Source organism: Dunckerocampus dactyliophorus, chromosome 12 (genome assembly GCF_027744805.1).
Source record: "Dunckerocampus dactyliophorus isolate RoL2022-P2 chromosome 12, RoL_Ddac_1.1, whole genome shotgun sequence".
NCBI lineage: Eukaryota > Metazoa > Chordata > Actinopteri > Syngnathiformes > Syngnathidae > Dunckerocampus > Dunckerocampus dactyliophorus.
The window spans coordinates 25,662,291-25,686,357 of NC_072830.1; the positions used below are offsets into that span (position 1 = coordinate 25,662,291).

Here is a 24,067-nt window from a genome sequence, read left to right on the forward strand (position 1 = left end):
GTGTTAGCACATTTAAGAATGTATGGTATCAATTCAAATGCTACATTTGCGGCGGTGCCAAATCAGTCGTAAGTGAACAGGAGGCCTCCAGTGCAACAAGGAGTAAACAGATTGTTGTGTTGCGTTGTGCTGTTGGGAGGTCCAGGGAGTGAATGAATCTTTTCTCCCTGCATACTAATTCTTCCCCATGGAGAAACCATTCCAGCAGGGTGTATGTGATGTTCCCTGCATTCCCTGGAAGGCAACAACAGAATTCCAAAGAAATTCTCCTGTCATGTCGTCTCCCGAGGTGGACAAGCGTTATTGTGGTACGACTCCCACCCAGGGACACACACGGGACATCCATCAGCGGTGTCAGTCAGTGTGACACAAACAGAACAAAAACAAGAATTAGCTTTTTTGTTGCGATGACTTTATTTACACCATGGAGGTTGGCACACAAGAGTGACAAATGTGGCTCCATCACATCTGAAACATTTATGATCCATGCATCCATTCATGGGAATCTTCTATTCTTTACAGCTCTAAATTTCTCGTCATGTCAACACAGCACAAGCATTTCACAATTAGCATGCATAATCAGAAGCACTTCACATAACACCATGATTCAGCTGGACTGATGTGCGTGATCTCTGCTAAATTGTACTGTAATATTTATCAACGCGGCGGTGCTGGTGAGGGATTCTTGGTATACGTACAATGTGCATTCAAATTGAAGTGAAAATCATCCTTCAGTGCAGCACCAAAACATTTTGTACATCTTCTGTGGTCTTCACCCTGCTAAGGAACACACACATCTATGATAAAGAGAATATCTGATAAACATTTTTAACATCACTGTCTATCTGATGCTTCACACAGCATGTTTGTGATCATGAAGACGCACATACGAGTGTGCAAGACATGCGTCCTGGTGGTGTTAAAGTTGGCATATTTCTAGTGCACGTGTGTAGTGAAAGAAGTGAGGCAGTGATGTGTCGCGGTAGCAGAGGTACTTTTTATTGCTAAAATACGTTCCAAACCCTTAGTGTTCGGGGCTGAGCGGAGGGCGGATGTCCAGCGTCCTGGATGAGCTGTCCTCCCCGACCACCTCCAAGCGTAGACTGGGCGCGCCGCGTTCTTCCCGGTTCTCGGCCTGGACAGAGAGGCGCAGGGTGCAGCCTTTGGGCAGCAGCTCCTGCTCGTAGGCTGCAGCCAGCTGGTTCACCACCCGCCGCTCCACCTAAAGAAAGAAACTGTCAGAGGCTGGCTGCTTTGTTGTGTGACCTTTCACCCGAGAAACATCTGCAAGGTTCATTTTGGGCAACATTCGGCATATTAAGTTAGTTTGGAACCACAAAGAACGAAGGCTGGTATAACGACAGGTCCGGAAACTTATCATTTTAGCGATGTTATTCTTGTAAAATTAGGACTTTACACGTAGGATTGCAACTCTTTTCTTGCAACATTTTGACTTCCTCTTAATTTCAACCTTAAAAAACATCCCTAGCATGCTCATAGAACCACTAGGGGGGCTCGTTGGCAGGGTATCTGGAGATCGTTATGCTATGCTGTGATGTAAGAGGCCTTACGTTCTTTTAAAATGCCATTTAGAACTCATGAAGACACTTCTTCTCTTTGGCAACAGTGATGCTGTTGCTGAGCTGAAAGGACAAATGAATTGAGAATTACACTCGTTAGGACATCACAGCATATCATAGCAATCCACAGATACAAGACAAATATGCCTGATAAGGGGCTGTGAGCAGGACAGAGATGACATTTGACATTTTGTCTCAAAATCTCAAGAACAGAGAACGTCAGTGGATGTCTGGACTGAGAAAAATAAAAGCTCACTCGTCCGAAGCACTTTAGGTTGAGAAATGGTGGCGCTATCTCATGCTTCTGCGACGTTTAGCAGTCGTGGCATTTGTGGTGTTTGTGATATCTCGGTCTATGCACCTCATGTTTGATGGAACGTGCTCCATAATGCAAGTTATATCCGCCCGCCAGGAGGTCCAGGACTGGCCGATCCCACTGAAGAGTGATGTCATGGCGCTGCTTAGCCTAGTGATGGTGCGCACACAGAGGGGGAAAAGACAGGTCGGTCACGGCTGAAAAACGTACAATGAACGCAGTATGACGAGGGAGACCAATGCAGAGGCGGAGAGAAGATGTCCTGCAGCATTTTTACTGGCTCTAATCGACACTTCCCTAATGCGTTTTTATCAAATGCCAATCAATAGTAATGATCAGTGCTGCTCATTTAGCTGCACGTTAACACTCCACTCAATGAAGGAGAGGCTATGGATTCCTGGAGATGGAAACGCTCATTTGGAATACAAATATCATGTCAGGTTAGAACCAGGAGCCACCTGCAAACATCAAACTCATGTCTCGCTAATACACACACTTGCCTCACTGCTAGATACAGGAGCGCACTTACGCACACGTCCATCACACACACACACACACAGTCAGTGAGCGTCACAAGTCAGGCTGCGATCAGTCGCCTGCAGGGCTGTGTTGGCTGTTGGGACCCCAGCGGTAATATTAATAATTAAATATTGATGAAGACTCCACATGTTAAACACTGTAATCACATTACAGCGAGTGGCACTGGCACATTATATTGATCTGTGTGCGTACGTGTGTGTGTGTGTGTGTTTGTGTGTGTGTGAGAGCCAAAGATTGTGCAGGACCCAGTGGGCGAGGCCTTGTAATCTCACTGGAGGACATCCAGGCTTATCACGGAGGGTGCAAGGAGGACCCAACTCACACACACACGCAACTCTCCACTTTCTCATTCATTCTGATTGCAGATGAGGGAGTGAGAAATACCTTGCAGACAAACACCAAAAGAAGACCCTGCCTCAACAAGAACATGAAAACAATACTTATGTGACATTCAATTCAGAAAGAATCTCCCGTCACCTGACATGTCCTCACTTAAGGAGTCAGACTTCCCTCTCCCCGGCTACTTGGACCAGTTCCTCCCGGCAGATCCCAAGGTGTTCCCAGGCCAGTCGAGAGACATGGTCTCTCCAATGTGTCCTGGGTCTTCCCCGAGGCTTCCTGCCGCTCGGACCTCCCCAGGGAGGCGTCCGGGAGGCATCCTGACCAGATGCCCGAGCCACCTCATCTGGCTCCTCTCAATGCGGAGGAGCAGTGGTTCTACTCTGAGTTTTACCTGGATGACAGCGCTTCTCACCTCAACGTCCACGCGATGTTCCGTAATGTAACTTGTTAATAAGCAGGTCCGAAACAAATAAACCATGACAGCTTGACCCTGGAACAGATTATTTCTAGTTCCGTTATTTCCGAAGGGACTGTTTTTGGGATTGGAAGCCGACCATTGTCCCAGAGGGGGTTGTGTTCAGCCTTCGAGGTTCTGCTGTGATTGTGTGAATGCTGAGAAGCATTGACGCAATTTTTAGTCTATTTATTCCTCTACTTTTTATTCCGCCTCATTTATTGTCCGCTAACTCCTCCCACATTTCTCAACCAATTCAAACCAATCCAATATCAAAATGTTCATTTCATTCAGGACTCATTCTATCTATCAGGACCTTTCCAAAAAATTCCCACATTCACTGGAATTTCAGTGAATGTGGGACAGACAGTTTTCCCATTGAAAATGAATTTGGCGCCCCCAAATCATTTACATTGTCCATCACCGGTGAATAGATTTCTGCATATTCCTCGGCTATTTCAACATTCTACGTTCCACATTTCAGTTCAGCACACGCAAATTCTACTGAACTTGCTTCATCTAGTCCTAAAGAGAAATAAGGTGTGCAAAACAAACAAAACACCACAAAAGGTGGTGTAACGTGTGGCATTCCATACCTTCTTAGCCCAGAAGCTAAGCTCTTTGCTGACCAGCTGCAGCAGCTCCGAGTGACAGAAGGGCAGGAAGTAGACGATTTCATTGATCCGACCGAGAAACTCGTCCCTCCGGAAATGTGCCTGAGACAAGAATTAAAGTTGAGGAATGACACTGGGCTTGTTCAGATCACGTGCAGCTCAGCGCACAGGAAAAGTTACCTTCAGGATTGGCCGAATAACGGAGTCTTTAAACTGCCTTGAGATTGTGATGTCATCACCTTTCTGTGCATCCTCTGAAGAAAACCACAATTAATTGTCATTTTTTATTGGAGAACTACGACTTATTATCTACGACTTATTATCCTGGTGAGCTGGAACCATGGAAAAAACCCTGGAATGGCCACCAGCCAATCACAGGACACATACAGACGAACAACCATTCACACCTATGGACAATTCAGAACCGCCAATGAACGTAACATGCATGCAGTGTATTAGGAAACCACAGTAATGTCCTCCTCACACGGACCAAAGGTCGTGTGTCGTGTGTCTCCCTCACCAAGATTATCTGCCAGCTTCCTGCGGCTGACCTCCTCCGCTTCCTGCCGCAGCTGAAGACCATGCTGGGCGATTTCTTCACTTGCAACGTTTGACGTCATGATGAAGATGGCGTCTTTGCATTCGATGGTCTTTCCCTTGCCGTCCGTGAGACGACCCTACGGGCGGAGCCAGGCACAAAAACCGTCATTGAAGAGAGTGAACGCTCCATTGGCGCTCCACGTGCACACCTCGTCAAAGAGCTGCAGCATGATGGTGAGGACATCAGGGTGAGCCTTATCCACCTCATCAAACAGGACAACAGCGTTAGGACACGCCCGCAACAGTTTGGTCAGCTGACCTCCTTCCTCGTGTCCGACATATCCTGGTGGAGAGCCAATGAACTTTGCTACCTGACAAGGAAACAAAACGTTGCAAATGAATGCAAAAACTCCAACCAGGTACTAAAGTGAAACCTATGAGAGGTTATTGTTCAGCTTTTAAAACAACAAAAAATCACTAAAAACACTCAAGTCTCATTTAATGACCAACAATTTGTATGCCCGATCTTAGACAATTAAAAAAAAAAACAAAATTTGCATCATCCTAAAGGATCTTAGCATCGTGGAACCTCGCTTTTCGTCATGAATCTGTACCAAAAGGTCAGACGAGAAATGAAACGTGAAAACGGAATACATTTTTCCCATAACAAATAATGTAAATCCAATTTATCTGTTCCAGACACCCAAAACTATGAACGCAAAACATTTGAATTACTTTTACACACAGAAAACAAAGCCAAATACATATAAATGATGAATGAAATGAATCAATGAGCATTCATTCAAGACTAGCAAACAGAGATGAGGGGACGGAAGAGCCACGCAGACGCGGTTTCATTGTAGTCCGTTACAAACTTAACAAGAGTGATTAGCGATTAGCGCTGTCGACTTGCTAGGGATGTGAACGACAACCGATGCGACCGGGTATCCGATGTTTTGTTTGGACACTTGCATTTGTGTGGCGCACCGTTTGGCCACACAAAAAGCCAGACAGATTCCATCTATTTTCGACGCCGCTTGTCCTCAAGAGGGGCCGAGACATATAATGAAGTTAAAGAGGTCGACAACAACATAATGCATAACATGCAGTATGCTTCTGTTCCATTTTCTTGTCACTAATTGACTGCCAATTAAAATATTAAAAAGAGATATTCGTCACATGATCCGAGTTGATCGTCACACTGAACTCGGAGGACCGACAAAACATGAAAACGGTGACTACAGAACGCAACATCTTACAGTCTTTGCCGCTGTCCTTTCTAGCTAAAACATACCCAGTAAACAAATCAATGACATTCCAAAATTTGTACACAGATCTATGTCAATTGGTCTGTTTCGGTGTGCACATGCTAAAGAGAAATGAAAACTATATGTTGAATACAGATAAGTTCAAAAGCATTTTACCTCATGTTTCTCCTGGAACTCGGACATATCCATCCGGATGAATCCCTAGAATTGCACAACGGTTAAGAGAATCAACAGAACATAGAATCTGTTTTTCCACCTTTCGGCTTCTGATGACATACGCTCATTAAACATGATACGGTAGTCACTCATTTATCGACCCGACCGTGACAAGTAAATTTCCACAAAGTAGGATTCCTGATTTATAAGTGGAATATTTTTTTGTAGTTAGAGCATAAAAAACCTGTTGACAACCTTCTAAATGTGGCTTTTAACATTATTAGAGCCCTCTAGAAATGAACTACCCCATAGTCATCTCTACACTCGTATTACCCAATGTAGTAGACATAATAAGAGTAAATAAGCCATTTGAGACATAAATAAGACTCGTGCTTATGTGTGTTGCTGTAAATGTGTTCGCTAGGGTACTTGAAGGTGGGCAAACAGGAAGTGACATCGTTGTTTTTTTTTTATTATTTTGGCCCGAGTTACGGCCACAAGTTGTTTTTATTAGGGATAATTGTGCCTGTCGCAAGATAATTCAAACCTGCAATAAATTCCTGTTGTTCTGGCGGACAATTCTGGCGTTTGCGTGCCTTGCTGAACATTAACAGAAATATTACCAACACCTAGTGACCAGCGTACAATACTATATCACTCACAGCATCTTTTAACGAGTCTTCTGAAAGCCTTACGTTTGCATTTTACTTCATTTGGCCAATTTTATGCTTGACAATGCTTAATTTAGGCTAAAATGTGTAAAATTTGCTTCAATATGCATATTTTTTGACTAATAGTTGGCTGTATTCAACCAGGAAACAGCGTGATTCATAATATACTTTTGAAATATAGTAGCGAACTTCGTCCCCGTGTTACGTACACGCTACTGATGGCCAGTACGAGAGATTTACAGTTTATACTGCATATAAAAAAGCCTAGTATCTAATAATTTGGTTCTATTTTTCTGCTACATATGTACACTGTGTCTGCGCGTGGCATGTCTTTGTAGGCGTTCACCTTTTTGATGTCCTTGTGCATGTAGCGCGCCACCTGTTTGGCCAACTCCGTCTTTCCTGCAACATAGAGGCATCAGACAGAACAAGAGAGATGATTCCATTATTCACCAGCACACATATAATGACTTTATTTTCTATTCTTAAAAACAATCCATGATTTTGGTAGCACATTTCGGGAATTGTTGTCATTCCACGCAGAAGGCTGATGTGTTTTTAAGTGCTGGCCTTAATCTCAGTGGCGACCTCTACAAAACAAAAACAGACTTCAATCATCTCTAGAAGCCCACTTCATGATTGTCTGGAAAATATTCAGCATATAAATGCTCATATTAGATATTGATGTCTTGTGTTTGGTATGCAGATGGGTATAACCCTGTGCGTGTGTGTGTGTGCGTGCGCGTGTGTGTGTCTTGTTGCTGTGTTTAATATTGATGTGTCTCGGCCACTGTTTGTCGCTGAGGGCAACAGAGAATATGAACAGTCTCTGCCTTCATCTATCTCTTCGGCCTGTCATTTCACCATCGTGGCCTTTCTTAGCAGTCGCTCCATCCCGTAATGTCACACGTTGTCTTTTCTTCCCTCCACACCACACAAACACTCTCTCCATGACGAGCTTTTCCAACCTGATTGGAGGCCGATGCTTTGGTAATTCAGGGTAAAGAGCAAACAGTAAAAATAGTGTTTCCTTTGTGTTTTTCAGGATACACAAACCTTATCAAAACAATACAACACGTATGGCCCTGAACAACAGAAGGCACTGTACTATGCATGTGGTTAGGGATGTGAACAATAAACCATAAAAGCAACCAGGTATCCGGTTTGGGGAGCGAACGATTCCAATTCGCCGGTACAAGAATTGTGTATCCATAATAATAGCGGGTATCGCAAGAGAAGCAATTGGTTAAGTGTATTCTAAGCAAGCGAGAGCCTGGGCTGCCGACGAAACGCGTCGTGCTGCGGCGCTAGCTAGCCAGCTAGCTAGCTGAAGGTAGTGGTGCTAGCCCGCCGGCAGCCCAGGCTCTCACATTGTTTATAAGGCACTGTCAACTGATAGCTACCCGGCGTTTTAACGCAGAAGTTTGGAACGTCTTTGTATTCATTTCAAGAGGGGTGCAAGCAGAATTCGCCAAGCGTTGGACTGTTCACCCATTAATAGGGAACGTAGGACTAGCCAGAGCAACAGAGTCAGGTATGCTACTTATACTTTTTTGCTTTGTAACTTGATTACTTTGAAATGTTGTTGGGATGTGCTCATTATGCTAGGTCTGAAATGTTGTACCATCACCATTCTTATGACATTTTGAGTATGGGATTGTTTACTTTTCCAAGCTAAAAACAGCATTTTCATTGCACTCATGTGACAAATACTTCTACTTACGTACTGTATCTGTGCTTGGAGGAGATGTGTCGTTATTTATGTAGCAGCTGGCGAGGGCTCCTCATTAAGAAACTAAGGCTGTCAAATGGTAAAAGTTCTAATCCGATTAATTGGGTTTCAAATTAATTAATCGTGATTAATCACCATTTGCAACTATCTGAAATATGCCAATTTTTACTGTATTTTATGAACAGAAAGATAACTGAGAAGACAGGATTAAAAATATTTGTTTGTATTAACAGCTCCAAATGACCTGAAATCAAGTTAAAAAGATACCACACATCTGAAAATATGTGCCCAACACTAGTCTCTTTAATGGTGGTTTTCATTTAAGTTGAATTCACATGCTTTGAGTGTATGTTCTGGGATTTACGAGCATACTTAAATGCAGCAACGTCTGCAAAAAAGAGTAAAATATCAACTTATTGTTTTTCCACACGACGCATAATAAAGATGTTGTTGGGATATTCAGAGTTCGGAGTGTCCATGAATGCACCTTGCGTGAGTGTGGTAAGAATGAGGGAAGAGTTGGAGTTTAAGAAATGATCGCCGTTTTGTCGTTGACTGCAGCCTATTATTGGTAAATAAAACATACATATTTAAGCAAACTGTACTTATTCTTGGCCTAAATTAAGCATTTTCAAGCAAAAAGTGGCTAAATGAACTAAAATAAAAGTATAAGGCATTTGTTGATGAAATGTAGCATTCTCCACTTGTTACTAGGTGCCACTAGTGACCAATAACCACAATAAACGAGGGATTACTGTATTTGACAACACGTACACGTTGGTGTACAAGCATCACACTGCATCGAAAGCATCCAAATTGACGTATTTGTACAAGATTGCAACAGAGCTTGCGTTAGCTGGCGAATGATGAATTTTGACAGTCTGATTATTTGCACCGCCGGCCACGGTGGCTGTCAAACAATGCAGTGGTGAACGATGCGGAGTATTATTAGAAGTGATTTTAATTGGCACATTCATTAATATTCGATCCGTTTGACGTCTGACTTGGGTGCACGCTGACAGTGCGGCGTTCCACCGCACACACACTTCAACTCGTAACTCCACATGGATCAAACTTACGACACCTTGTGAAACATTACTTTGGTTCGTCCTTTCGTCCATACTATGTTTGCAGTGTTTGTTTGTTTGTCGAAAATGACAAACTTTACAGAGCAGTGTGCTGTTCAAGTTTCTTTCATGGCTATTTGGTATATATGGTGTGATAAAAGTGGGAATCAGTCGGACACATTGATGTTCAAAATATAAGACCTGGTGTACCCTCATAAACGTGCATGGCCTCTGTTGTTAGCGACTACGGTTCTGTGTCATTTAAAAAAAAAAACGTCCATCTCAGCTGTTGTGAAAACGCATGGCCAAAATGACACAATTTGTTTCCATTTCCTGTTAGTAACAATGATGTAAGCGTTAGGGATATCTGATAACATCCGCCGATATCAGCAGGGATCATATCGGGATCTTTTTTTGCCAATAGTGATATCTCTGTCAAGTCTGTTTTCTTCGTCAGACTTGTAAATTATGGCTGTGTGTGTTTTTTGCTGCCACCTCATGAGAACAAACCAAAAGACAAAGTGCTGGTGTGTGAAGGACTGCGTGATTTACCAATTCCTGACGAGCCAAGGAAGAGGAACACGAGCGGATGCTCTTCATCGTACCAGCCGTTCTCCTTCCTTCTGATGGCTGGACGGCGAGAGAGACACAAAGACAGAAAAGAGGCTATTATTGGAAACATTTGCATTTGTTGACTTTGCTTTTATGCTAAGTTTCACCCATTAGACCCGAGTTGACCTGATGGTGGCCGGTATCCCAGTAACTTTGATTAAGGGCTGTGAGGGCAAGGATGAGAGACAGGTCAGAGGCATTTGGGTGCAAAATCAGGGAGGGAGAGAGAGAGAGAGAGAAAGGATGGAATGCAGAGTGAGGGAGCAACACGAGGAGATCTCCAGAAAGCTACCCACAATGCATCTCCTTCCCCCCACAGTCAGTGGGACCATTAGCCAGCAGTAATTGTGTTAGCCTCCCTGGCGCGGCTAGGGCAAAATCAGTTTAGCATGGATCGCAGCCTCACACACACACACACACACACACACACACACACACACACACACACACACACACACACACACACACACACACATACATACACGTTTGCTTAAAGAGGAGTGCCTGCCCAACCCTGCCATCACCCCAGCAACCACACTCTCACGTACACAAAGGCAGGATGATGTGCTGCATGGCAGACAAATCAAGAGTGTGTTTCTTGTGGTTTCAGAATCTTCACTTAAAGCCCTTTCACACGCCAGCATTTTCCAGTGCAAATGGCTCAAACACAGCACGGCTGGACGGAGCTGAACGGAGAAGGCAGTGTTAGAGCTGTTACAGATGAAAAGGATGGCCGGAAAAGATGTTAAGTTTTACAATTTCAAAGCATTTAATACGTTTACGCATCTGATTGCGGGGCGGTACTGTGTTTTGGCAATATCCTGCTTTGCTGGGTTCTGTGTAAAAGGCACAGGGGAACAAACAGCGGCAGCTACTGGCTGTGATGCGCCAGTTTGGTGGCATCTGTGTGAAAGAGGATTTGGAAGCAGAAATGAACAGAAATTCATCTACCATTCGGGGCTAGATTGCGGCATAGTTTGGTATTTGTCATGCGGTGATTCTCTATGAACACACACTGGCCAATGTACGATACATACACCTGCTTTGGCCAATGTACGATACATACACCTGCTTTGGCCAATGTACGATACATACACCTGCTTTGGCCAATGTACGATACATATACCTGCTTTGGCCAATATACGATACAGCTTTGGCCAATGTACGATACATACACCTGCTTTGGCCAATGTATGATACATACACCTGCTTTGGCCAATATACGATACATACACCTGCTTTGGCCAGTGTACGATACATACACCTGCTTTGGCCAATATACGATACATACACCTGCTTTGGCCAATGTACGATACATACACCTGCTTTGGCCAATGTATGATACATACACCTGCTTTGGCCAATATACGATACATACACCTGCTTTGGCCAATATACGATACATACACCTGCTTTGGCCAGTGTACGATACATACACCTGCTTTGGCCAATATACGATACATACACCTGCTTTGGCCAATGTACGATACATACACCTGCTTTGGCCAATGTATGATACATACACCTGCTTTGGCCAATATACGATACATACACCTGCTTTGGCCAATATACGATACATACACCTGCTTTGGCCAATATACGATACATACACCTGCTTTGGCCAATATACGATACATACACCTGCTTTGGCCAGTGTACGATACATACACCTGCTTTGGCCAATATACGATACATACACCTGCTTTGGCCAATGTACGATACATACACCTGCTTTGGCCAATGTATGATACATACACCTGCTTTGGCCAATATACGATACATACACCTGCTTTGGCCAATATACGATACATACACCTGCTTTGGCCAATGTACGATACATACACCTGCTTTGGCCAATATACGATACATACACCTGCTTTGGCCAATGTACGATACATACACCTGCTTTGGCCAATGTATGATACATACACCTGCTTTGGCCAATATACGATACATACACCTGCTTTGGCCAATATACGATACATACACCTGCTTTGGCCAATGTACGATACATACACCTGCTTTTTCACAAATTCTTAACATGAAATACTGAGCAAGCGCAAAAGCGAGATGTAATGTTTTGGTTTTGTTGGTTATTTTAGGCATGTTGGCACATGCATCAAGGAAGGAGCCATGATACTTTTTTTCTTTTAGGTAACAATGTATAGCCCCGGTTAGCATATTTTTTGGTTTCTGCCTAAACTTGAACCTCGTTTTGCTTACATTTCCCGGTTTGCGAACAATATGGTGCGTGTCTCATGGTATTAATACACTGTGTTAGGCACACATTTTCCAAAATCACAAAAGTCCTTGTTAGCATCGTGTTAGCATGGAAAGTGGAACCAGAAGTCACTGTCTCCCAGCTCCGTCACCCTATTATGTCATCAGCGGTTGACTCTGTAGTTCCTTGCTCACTAACACAGTTACGCCACAAGTCTCTGCTTTTCTTATTGGTCACGGCTGCAAAAAAAACGGAACAGATTAATTTGATTATTTCATACTAAATTGATTGGTTTGAGTCGGCCGTTCTGGAACAGATTAATGATGCTAACCAAGGTTCCAGTGCAACTCCACCCTGCTCCAGAACAGTAACAAAAACACATAATTTCCTCGTTCTGCTGTTTGAATTATGGTAAAACAGCTACAACAAACCAGCATAATAAAAATGGTACAGTCTCATCATCTTGCGTTAACATCCAATAACTACGATGTGGCCTGGTGACTTGCACACTATTATACACTGTATTTGTTAAGGTCAACTTTTTTAACACTTATTCAATCGAGCAGGTGTATTTAATGCTTTGGCCTGTGAGTGTAGAGCTGCATTCTAGGAAATCTGACATTTCAGAAGTACAATAAAAGTCAAAGATGCTTTTCACAAAGTCAGGGCAACTTCACGTACAAAATAATGTACGCCGACTTAACTGAGAAGCCCTAACCCTAACCCTAAAAAAAAACAAAAACTGAGAAGCCCTACAAGACTAAATAGCAGTAATATAATAATGGTAGTAATAATAATTATAAGCATTTTCTGCACTGGTTGCCTGTCAGTCATAGATTTGTGTGTTAGTCCAATTGTGTCATCTGTGTCAAAGTCGGCTTTGTGAACCAATACATTACCTCTGAGAGATCCATATTTTAAAAAATGAGCACACATGCTCATATGTGTTTATATCACGGTATACATTCATTTAAGACTGATAAGGTGAATGCAGTCTGATTGGCTGAGCAAGCCGATATTGAAACAATCAGAGACATTCTAAGAAACTTTGTAATCTCTTTCAAGCTTTTCAAACCATGCATGTTTAAGAATAATTCAACCATTCCCATTACTTACACATCTATTCCACTCACTTGACTTCACCAATATAAAAAATATAAATATAAATCATATAAATCACTTCCTGTTCAGCTATTTTGAGCTGCTGCAAGCTTATTAAACCCAACAAGGCTGTCTTCCTGTACAAGTGTTAAAGCAGCTATGAATAGCTGATAATGGAAAAGAAGTGATACTTGGCAGGGGGAGAGAAGCAGAGGTAGGAAGAAGATGGAGGCAGAGATGAAGAGATGAGGGGAAGAACACAGATAATGGGAGGACGAGGGGGAGGGCGTAGCGAGATAAAGAGGCCTGATGGAGATAAGAAAACAGAGAATGAGGCAGAGAAAGCAAACGAGTGTGTCAAAGATGGCCGCTGATGAAACGTGACAAGCTCCGCCTGTGTTATCAATGGCCGCGTGAATGACAGCGTAACCTTCTGAGCGTGTTTTAGCTGATTGAGAGCGACTTTGACAGAAGGACGCATTGACATTTCTCAGAGGAGCCTGACAAGAACAAGGAAAGGAAGGAGGCACAAAACAAATGAGCTTTCTCCCAGACTCTCACACACACACACACACACACACGCACACACACGCGCACACAGAAGTGTGTATTGGCCAGGTCTGGTCGGCTCTAACATGATTATAGCGGGATGATTCTCTTCAATAACTCTTAGCCCTGAGAGCTAAACCTGTATCAATTTAACCTCCTTCCTGTGTGTTGCTGTGACGTTTGTGTTCTTCTACTGTGTGTGTGTGTGTGTGTGTGTGTGTGTGTGTTTATCTTGCTGCAGGCCTGATGTGTGACATTAAGACTGCAGGAAGGATCAGGCTATACACCAAAGTTTCCTCCATTGTCTGGTGTTATTGCTTATCTGGCAAGAGAAACAGTGTACAATAATATCAATTAATCAATCGATTAATTGGCACTGCTTTTCTCAGTTATATGGAAATATAACATCTAGGCATGACTTGTATTTCATAATAACAATAATTTAAACTGAGCATTCATGGCGCTGGTATATCTTTTATATCTATTGTATCTATATTGAAAGGTTCAGAGACACTACTGAGGATGTACCTCTCAAATAATGGGGCGCGTCCCCCTGAGGGGGTGGGCCGATGTGTTGGGCAACATGGCGATCACCTTCAAATATGGCAACTACGTACTTAGACATTTAAATGTACATTCAACCAAACCTGATAATGAATAACATACTTTCAGGCAGACATTTGCTGTGGCTCAACAAAATACAGGTGTGGCACACTGGCCGCCCCAATGGCAGTAGCTACTTCCTGACTACGGCAATACCCTGAGGACAAACTGAGCGTAATATAAATAATAATACAATTGTTACAAATTTTGCACCAAAAAAATAAAACTCATGTTAAAAATTCAAATACCTTTTAGAAAAGGAAGAAGCTGATGAAGCTGACACGTGACCATTTAAAGTTTTAAATGAGTAAATAAATTTGTGAAGCACGATTTTTCCGTAACTATTTAAAAAAGAAAATTGTTTTCTTTTCTTTTTTCTTTTTTTTTTTTAGTTTAAGATGCTATTTAGCGCAATGTGTGAGCTCAGTTTGGTCACCAACTAGGCTCGGCTTTAGTCAAATATTTTTATAATGTATACAAAATATACTAGAAATAATGTGTGGATCATCTGCTTGACGGCATTCCGCCTACGTTCTCCCTCATGTCCAGTGTGTGTGTGTGTGTCTGCGTGCGCGTTCGTAGTCACTTTAATACATCCCTGAGATCAATACGCTGTATTCCCTTATCAATGTGGCCATGTCTTGTATAGCTTTCAGGACAATTTGCCATGATAACAGCAACCATTTATCACCTTCCAAAAGACCCATGATTCTCTCGCTGCACAATCCTGGCGCTGACTGTGTCACTTCTTTTAAAACACTTCAAATACACTTTAATAAATCAAAAATGTATCAAAATAAAATGACAGTTAAAACACATGTAAAGTACACTTTTAGGATTGACTTGGCATAAGCAGATTTAATCATTTGACATAAGCCTCAGATATGAAGCTGATCTGCTGAAGTTGATTAATAAAGAAAAGGCAGCGTTTGCCCCTAAAAATACATTACTGCTTACAGTTTTCTGTTCCACCTTTGGAAGAGAGTTCATTAGCTTGCAAAATCTAAGCAGAAACTGTTGTAGCATCATAAAAATAACACATAAACCACCCTCTGCACCCACCCACACCCACACGGATCAATACCAGGCCTCTGTGGATGCCTGGTGTAATATCGGCTCTTTACTGTCTGAGTGTTATTGTGCTCTAACTCATCCTCCTTCCTCTTTGCACTATCACTGCCGGTCAATGCTCACGAGGTACAAAAAAGATATGGTTGGATGTGTGTGGTGTATAACAACTTAGGAACCCTGACCTCAACCCAATGAAACACCTTTGGGGTGAACAAACGTCTGCCCAGAAGAGTTTAAGCTGTATGTATAAGGGCTAGTTGTCCCGATACTTTCCTGAGAGAGTACTTTACTTCCCCACACTGCTTACCACCTCTAGCCCTGACTCTAATGATGCAGCGTCTAAGAACCATGATGGAAAGATGCTGGAGGTACTGTGTAGGCTATAAAGTAAAGTAGAAAAAAGGAGGGTGGGGTAGGGGGGTGGGGGTGCATGAGTGGGTGTGATGGAGATGGAGGCTTGAGGAGAGAAAGCCAAATGGGGGGCATGGGGGAGTCTGTAGTATGTCTCCTCTCAGTAATCGCGTTAACTGGCGGCTCCAAGCCTGGCCTTCTCAGCTGTCTCTCTCTTTCTCTCTCTCACACACACACACACACACACACACACACACACACACACCTGTGTACTACATCTGACAGACAGCACATTCATCACAATTAACCAATTACAGCGTACACCGGCCTGTCTGAACCCTCCTCCTGCTTGAGGACAGCTAAGCAGGGACGAAAACAAAAAAATAAGGAACGGAGGGTCGGGGGTTGGGGAATAAATCAAAGAAAATGAACATGAGAGCAAAAAGGTGTTTGTGAGGCGTTAAGCTGGATGTAATGTGCTATATCAATAAGCGGATTTACATTTATAGTATACAACATGTTTCGTTACCTGAAGCGACGGTATTGATGGCCCCTTCCTGTCCGATGATGTGCTCCTTCAGCCTCCTCTCCAGGGGGAACCTCCTCCTCTCCTCCGCCTCTCGCTTAGCCTGCGCCTCCTGGAACTAGAAGGAAAAGATGGATGAATGAATGAATGCGGTTCAGTTGATCTGTCTTTAAAAAAAAAAAAAAAAAGCAACTGTCCTTTTATGTTTTTACGAGTGGCTTTAAATGAATCATCATCCTACTTGTCTGCAATTACTTTCATTCCTGGAGCAAATCTCACCTCTGCACCATCTTCACACCATTTATCTTTCCATTCAAATTCTACTCAAGAATCAGCCACCGATTCATCCATCTTCTTCGCAAGTGGAGGCAGACTAATGTCTCTGAAACGGCAGACCCCAATTGCCAAACAACTTGAATAACTATTAAGTTAGTGAAGAACCAACAAAACATTAAAAAAAACATCTTCTATCCCATGTGGAGCATTTAGATAAAGTGGTATGAGGAAATGATGAATCAATAAATTTCTGTTGTAAGGCAATACTTTCCGCATTTCCAATTTTCATGAGCATTTTTTGGGGTTGAAACAATATTTTAACTTTGTTTTTCTTGTTGCTGTCAGTCAAACTCAAGCGTGTTCACACTTAGCTCCCCTCGACGGGGGCGACGGGTTCAGCAGCCACCTTTCTTGGCGTTTTTGGTGGTTTCTTGAACTATTTTCCCCTTTATGATGGACTATCTGGGTAATAACTTTTTCCAGAAATCCTGATCTGAACGAGTTCCACATGCGAGAACAGCGCGCGTATGCTGCATTCTCTTCACTTGACTACAAATGCGATTGTTCGATCAAGTGACGACTGCAACTGGATGGGACGTCACCTGCAATCCAGCAATGAAATTAAAGCGGAACGACTACACTTCCGTCACCCCTTGATTGTTTTATCTTAAATCCATTTACAAATACTTTACAATCTTCAAACAATCACTTCTCAGTATTAAAATTCCACTTTATAATGTATTTATTCACAAGGAGTGATGTGTGGGGTTGAGTGTATCGCTTTGTCACATTTGAACTCTTGAAAAGGTTTTAACCCCAGTTAACCTCCACCAGCTTTCACGTTTCTGGTACACCCCGGCAGCTGTCACTCAGGCAAAGACCTCCTGAGGAGTGTTTGTGTCCGTGTGTGTGTGTGCTTGAGGTAGTAACACATATGTGCTGACCAGGAAACAGACATTTGAACATATTCACACCAACGTTGTTCTAATTGCCTGCAGATTATGAACAGCCAGACAAAGTCAGACTTTGAATGAATGCAAGGACTGATGTGATAAGCATGTCCTACCTTGCCTTCCCACTCCTGCAGAAGTGTGCCCACTTCCCCTTCTTTGGCATAGGCCCGTGCTGTGTGTCCCAATCCATTGGTCTGTAGGGGGTTGGCACCTGTATGCGAGCACACACAGATACACTACATCAAAACGACACAATTGTAGGGTCACAGAAAAAGACAACAAATAAGCAAACGCTGCCTTAAAAGACATTTAAACAAAACACACCTCATCAGCATGTTTTAAAACGCAGCTGGAAAGAGTCATCTTATGGGTCAGAGGTCACTGAGGCTAACTGTGGTGAAGCAGGCGGGCCATGCTACAACCCAGCAGGGAGTTCATATCTGTAACGTGTGCCGATGACAGACTGTGTCCCCTACGTCTGCTCACAATCGTTACACACTGCAGGTTGCTGGAGGTTAGGGGTCCTTCATAGCACAAAGCGCACACAAACGCAGGGGTCACGTGTAGCAAGAGTCGGGTTAAAACATCTTGAAGGAAGTGGGGAGGGATGGCGGAATGAATGGCAGACAAACATGATGACACAGCGTGCGTGGAGTGTGCCCAGTGTCAGAGAAGATGGTTAACGGTGCCTTCTGCCATGACCCGGGCACCACCTTCCACCCCAAGCCACCACTCCCTCAACAAGATGAAGAAACATTGGACACTTGCACCTGAGAGACCGTGTACATAAGACTGATTTAGTAAGCACTTATGATAATACTCAAATTCTTGATTTTATTTTAAAGCAATTTATTGCAAACAATCATTGAAGTGAAATAGACTGATCATCATCTGATCAAAACTTTGAGACCACAACCTTTAATAGCCAAAATCTCTGTAAAAATGTGGGTTTCGATGTAATTTTCTGTCAGGTATTCACACTGTCTTGATGGCAAAGGAAAAAAAAGCATTCTCTCTCTGAACGTGGTGGGATGGTTGAGCTGCATAAGCAAGGTCCCTCGCAGCGCGCCATTGCTTCTGAGGCTGGACGCAGTACGATGGTCTGTAAACTTCTTAAAAGATCCTGAGTGTTATGGAAAAAAGGAGACCCCAAAAATATGTCACCGGCCCTAGGCTGGAGGTTCTGATTGGCAAGACACAGGACGATCCTTGACCGATGAAGGCCCTCATCTGTGGTGATGACTGGGTTTTCCAAACAGGACGATGCTGCAATTCACAAAAGATATCTGACAAAGGACATCTTCCAGAGGAATAACCTCACTCTTTTGGACCATACTGCATGTTTCCTCTGAATCCAATGGCAATTTGGGGATGGATGGCAAGGGAGGTTTACAAAAATGGACATCAGTGGATGCTCTCCGTGAAGCCATCTTCATCACCTGAAGCAACACTCCCACTAAGCTCCTGGAAACACTGGCATCAAGCATTCCCCAACCAACATTTGAGCTGATTCAAAAGAATGGTTCAGCTACTCATTACACAGGGAGACATTTTGTGTCTTTTTAAAAGTTACTTGATCTGTAATTTTGTACAAGTGGGGGATCGTCCTCTTGCGATATCTTTCGGGTTTGCATTACATGAAACCACAAAGACAAATGTAAAATGCCAAAGTTTCTAATTACTTCAAGAGAAAAGCACACAAATGGACATGAGACATCAGTAGGAATCAGATGAGTAAGCTACACTCAAAAACGCTCCGCGTGTGCGATCAATATAGATGGGAGCCTGTTCCTGTTTCGCTGAGCGGCGACCACAGAGACTAATAATCACATCGATAAACCCCTAAAAACTGTGACCTGCTCATGAGGCTATCGATTTGAACAACAATACACTGACACACCCCACCAAAAACATGAGGGAGGAAAGCAATAAGGTGGGAGTGTGCACGCACACACACACACACACACACACACACACACACGCACGCACGCACGCACGCACGCGCATGCATCCACACACACACGCACACAACATAATAAATAGCATCATTTAGGGCTTTAATATCAGGCCAACCCTCTGGGCCATACCACTTTATAACTGGATCAACACTAACGACACACACACACACACACACACACACACACACACACACACACACACTCGCATACACAGGATCCCTTCATTAGGAGTGCTTTAGTTATGCCTATTAGGTGGGGGCCCACCCTTTTCCTATTTCCTCCGCCTTCTCTTTCACAGCAGCTGGCAGGAGAGAGCCCCTGCTGGTCTTTGTGCATATGTGTGTGTGTGTGTGTGTGTGTGTGTGTGTGTGTTCTTGTATCTGCATTGTGTGCATCTGAGCATGTGTGCCTCTTCTGGCCTGCCACCACCTATGGTGGCATCCATTACGAAGCGCCTCTGGCCACAGGACCTGATGTGGAGCCTAGGGAGAAGCTAGAGAGCCTCTGCAGGTAGGGTGGGAAACTTGTGGGGTGCAGAGAGGCCCGAGGGTGGGCTGGGAGACTGTGATGGATGGAGATGCGAGTGTGAGGCCGGCTAAGGCCAAAAGAGCAAACCCAAGGCTACTAGGGTAGGATGGACACACACTAACACAGGGGAAATAACAAGGTACGGGATACACACAATGTGCATGCACACAACGCGCCTAAATATATCCTGAAGCTGTGGCTTCATAAGTTTTCTTTTGGTGATGACGCCTCAAAATGGTGAGCAAGGGGGAAACTGCTGAAAGAAAATGAATAATGAAACCCACTTACAAATTCAAAATGGGCAGTGTGGCCTTTGTAGCCACAAGAGCGATGTCAAGATGGCTATTGGCCATGATGGTGGCGCCAACCGAGCGATGGCCCTGTCCAACAGGAAGCTGCAATACTCAACCTTAATCTAATTGTCGTAAAAAACAAATGTCTCTGCTTTGTGAAAGTTCTTACCTTTTATATTCAAGAACGCATCTACGGGACATGTGATTGAGTTACACGAGGTGATTTGTTTAAACGTGCTCGCAGGGGCAGGGGGTGAGCTGGGAGAGACGGCCTTGAACGCACCATCCATCATGAATATAAACAAGACATTAATACTAGCTTGTGCAGTGCAGTGATGTCATTTTTAATGCATGAAAGTCAGCAAAAACTCTCCAATGAACTGGCAAATGGAAAGTATTTATTTAAAATGTGCACGTATTTAACTGCAGAAATGAGACATTTTGCTCTTGCGCACGCGCACACACACACACACACACACACACACATAAATACATATATATAAAAAGACACTTCCTGTGAGTGCGGTGTTACCCCAAGGGCATGTTCTGTGTGGAGGTCACAGTTCAACTCGGCCTGGCTTGTTTAAGAGCTGCTCGCCTGGAAACTGAGGGGGATATTCTGCCTCTAGGGCCTATGAATGCATGCGCGCGCGTGTGTGTGTGTGTGTGTCAACGACAGGTGCAAGTACCACGGGGCTGAACAAGAACGTAGTACGAACAAGTGATCAATTTCAAATGAGCTTTGTAATGCTGTTTTGAATCATTTTCATGAAAGTGGTGGCATATCAATCACTTCTTGTGGCTTGAAGACGCAATGTCACACTTTACTATTTAATCTTGGAGGGCAAAGAAGGAGATAATGGACTAGGATGAAAAACTTGTTAGACCACCCTTGTTTCTTCAGTTTATTGATCCATTTTAATGCCTGGCACAACTAAAGATGCATTTGTTTGGACAAATATAATGATGATAACAAGTATAGCTCATTAGAGTTTAATTTTAATTAACTCTTATGAGCTATTTTTGTTGTCATTGTTATATTTGTCCAAACAAAGGTGCCTTTCATTATATCAGGCATTCAAATGAACAAGAGACTGAAGAAACACAGGCGGTCTAATCATTTTTTCCATGACTGCAGGGTGATAGTGGAACACAAAGTGTTAGGTCATATGCAGACTTAACTCCATCACAAGCAATTATTTTACCATTTTAAAAATGTGAACATATTGAGGACGATAGATGCACTCCTTGGTCGCAGTTGCGGGTGTGACATACCAAACTCCAGCAGCATACGGACGGTGCCTGGGTCATCAGCCAGCGTGGCATAGTGAAGCGCTGAGCAGCCACGAAAACCAGCTCTGCTGCTGAGTCTGCTGCTGAATTCATCCTCTCTGGACACCAGGACTGCAAGGGATGAAAAGAAACCTGAATGTTACCAAGAAGAAAAACTTGCAAGAAAGTCCAAGTGTGTTTGGTTGGTTAAAGCTGAGGTTAGATGACAAATATTAGACTTTGGCCCTGTTTAGACTGTTTTGTTTTCATTTTTTGTTGCTATATTACAGTAGTATTTTTAATCAAGAAGGAAATGAATAAAGAACAGGTAGCTAGCCTATTCAGTAGCCTCATGAAAAAAATAAGAAGGAAGAAATACTGACAGAAACATTGTATATTGAATAAATAAATACAAAAATAAAGTATATAATAACAAATGAATTCTGGATAAATGATATGACACGAAGGGTCTCACCATTGTTTTGTCATTCATATAACTTGCTTGCACTCTTAAACTGGTGCATATTATTACAGTGGAACCTCGGTAAGTTAGCATATTTTTCGCTTTACGCAAAGATTTTTCCTCGGCTTGTGTCCATTTCCCGGTTAGCATACAATATGGCGTGCGTCTTGTCACGTTATTAATACACAAATGTCCCTGTTAGCTGCATGGTTAGCATGCTCTCAACTGGAAACAGGAACCGGAAGTCACCGTCCCCCATCTATGACATCATCAATGGTTGACTCTGCAGTTCTTTGCTAACTAACACAGCTACGCCACAAGTCTTTGCTTTTTTTTTATAATCCACAATGGAGCCAAAGAAAGCTTCAAGTGCCAACATTTGGATAAAGAAAGTGAGAAACAACGCGGAATTCAAGAAAGAACTTGGAGCAAATACAGAGGTGGTGTCCGTGTCCATCTCCTCCCTCGATGCTCGTCACCGATCGTCTGTCAACCATCAAGTCTTCAATCAAGGTAAAAGTGACATTCAACGGTCAGTTTTTTCCTTTCATTTGTCATTCATTTCGACTTGAGTGAGACTCAACGGATTAATGATGCTAACCGAGGTTCCACTTCACATTGCTTTGAGTCCATTAGTTCCTGGTTAAAATTTTAGTGCTGGGCAGGCATCAAGAGCAAACAACAACGCAAAGATTGATGAATTTCACTATTTTTTATTTTAGGAATAGAGGGTTTGTGTGTTCTCTATTACTGTAATTGTCATCTTAACTGCCCTCTTTTCTATGACGGTTAGCGAATGACGTGTGCTTTTACAATTATTCCCCCATACCTCCACAGTTTTAAAAACAGTTCCACATGCACATGCCAATGTTATGAAAACAATTCCTGTGCACACAAGAAACACCACAAACAATATAGGAGACATGCCAAACAACTAGTGGGCAGTTTTTTGATGAACTCGTATGTCCTTGCCATGGGTACTACACAACATAAACATCAACACCATCACCCTTGGACCGCCCTTGAACACGCATGGGTCAGTTCATTGGATGCAGGTCATGCTCACACTGTTTCTGTTTTGTTCCGTTTTCAGGCACTGACATGCCATTCTCGCGTAGAGAGCCAAAATGCAACTAAACTTTTCCATTTTCACCTGAAAATGTTGTAGCGTAAACACGGCTTAAGACTGTTGGAGACTTCCAATGTATGAGAACTGGTTCCAAATGGAAAAGTAATCTATTTATTCCCAATAAAAGAGTGCAGTAATAACAGCAGCATACCTGATTGCAATACTGTCTTTCATGCTTTTCAAGCTTTGGAGACGTTGTTCATTTTCACCAGCTCACTTGTTCAAAATGAACATGTCAATAGTGTTGTGGGGTCTCCTTTGCTGTGCTCCTTCGTAATAACATACATACTGTTTTCTTACTTCTCCTTTCCATAAGCGCACTTATCTTGTGCCACTCCATCATCTTCTTTTATTTTTTCCGCCTCCTTCCTCTCTTCCTTGGCATTCATCAATTCCCTTCATCACTTGCACACACATCTTTCCCCCAACCCACACCCTCTATCCCAATAACTTTGTCTCATCCATTTCCTGGCTTCCTCTCCCTCATCATCCCACCAATCTCCATCAATCCCACCCTCGATCACTGCATCTTCTCCTCCTCCATTTTTGACTTTGCTATATCCATCCCTGTTCTTCCCTCTCCCCACCGTTTCTTTCACTGCATCATGATTCTTTTCATCCACCTGTCCTTCATCAGTCTTCCTCTTCCTGCATCATAGTCTCTCAACAACAGTTTCTCTCTACAGTCTGTGTGTGTGTGTGTGTGTGTGTTGTGTGTGTAAGAAACAGAGAGAGAGAGAGAGAGAGAAGCAGGGCGGGATAATCATAGCTAACCCAATAAAGCGTCGCACAGGCCCCCCTAGCCCATCCATCAGTGTGCATCTGGGAAACGCTTCCCCACGCTATGCTGGCCCCACGTGGACTCAAACCTGACAGCCATA

At 43.2% G+C, this 24,067-nt stretch overlaps 1 protein-coding gene across 1 annotated transcript in view; it reads right to left on the bottom strand.

Annotated features, from left to right (window-relative positions):
• Nucleotides 1-378: 378 nt before the first annotated feature.
• clpb (ClpB family mitochondrial disaggregase) overlaps nt 379-24,067 on the bottom strand; it is a 37,453-nt gene continuing 13,764 nt past the window's right edge. The window contains exons 5-16 of the mRNA XM_054794401.1: nt 21,598-21,726; nt 17,657-17,754; nt 16,318-16,432; nt 9,833-9,910; nt 6,828-6,883; nt 5,811-5,855; nt 4,596-4,757; nt 4,367-4,523; nt 4,027-4,100; nt 3,829-3,948; nt 1,942-2,046; nt 379-1,222 (exon numbers count right to left, since the gene is read on the bottom strand). Coding sequence (XP_054650376.1) covers nt 1,025-1,222; nt 1,942-2,046; nt 3,829-3,948; nt 4,027-4,100; nt 4,367-4,523; nt 4,596-4,757; nt 5,811-5,855; nt 6,828-6,883; nt 9,833-9,910; nt 16,318-16,432; nt 17,657-17,754; nt 21,598-21,726 — 1,337 coding nt within the window. The 3' untranslated portion in view covers nt 379-1,024. The remainder of the gene's footprint in view (nt 1,223-1,941; nt 2,047-3,828; nt 3,949-4,026; nt 4,101-4,366; nt 4,524-4,595; nt 4,758-5,810; nt 5,856-6,827; nt 6,884-9,832; nt 9,911-16,317; nt 16,433-17,656; nt 17,755-21,597; nt 21,727-24,067) is intronic.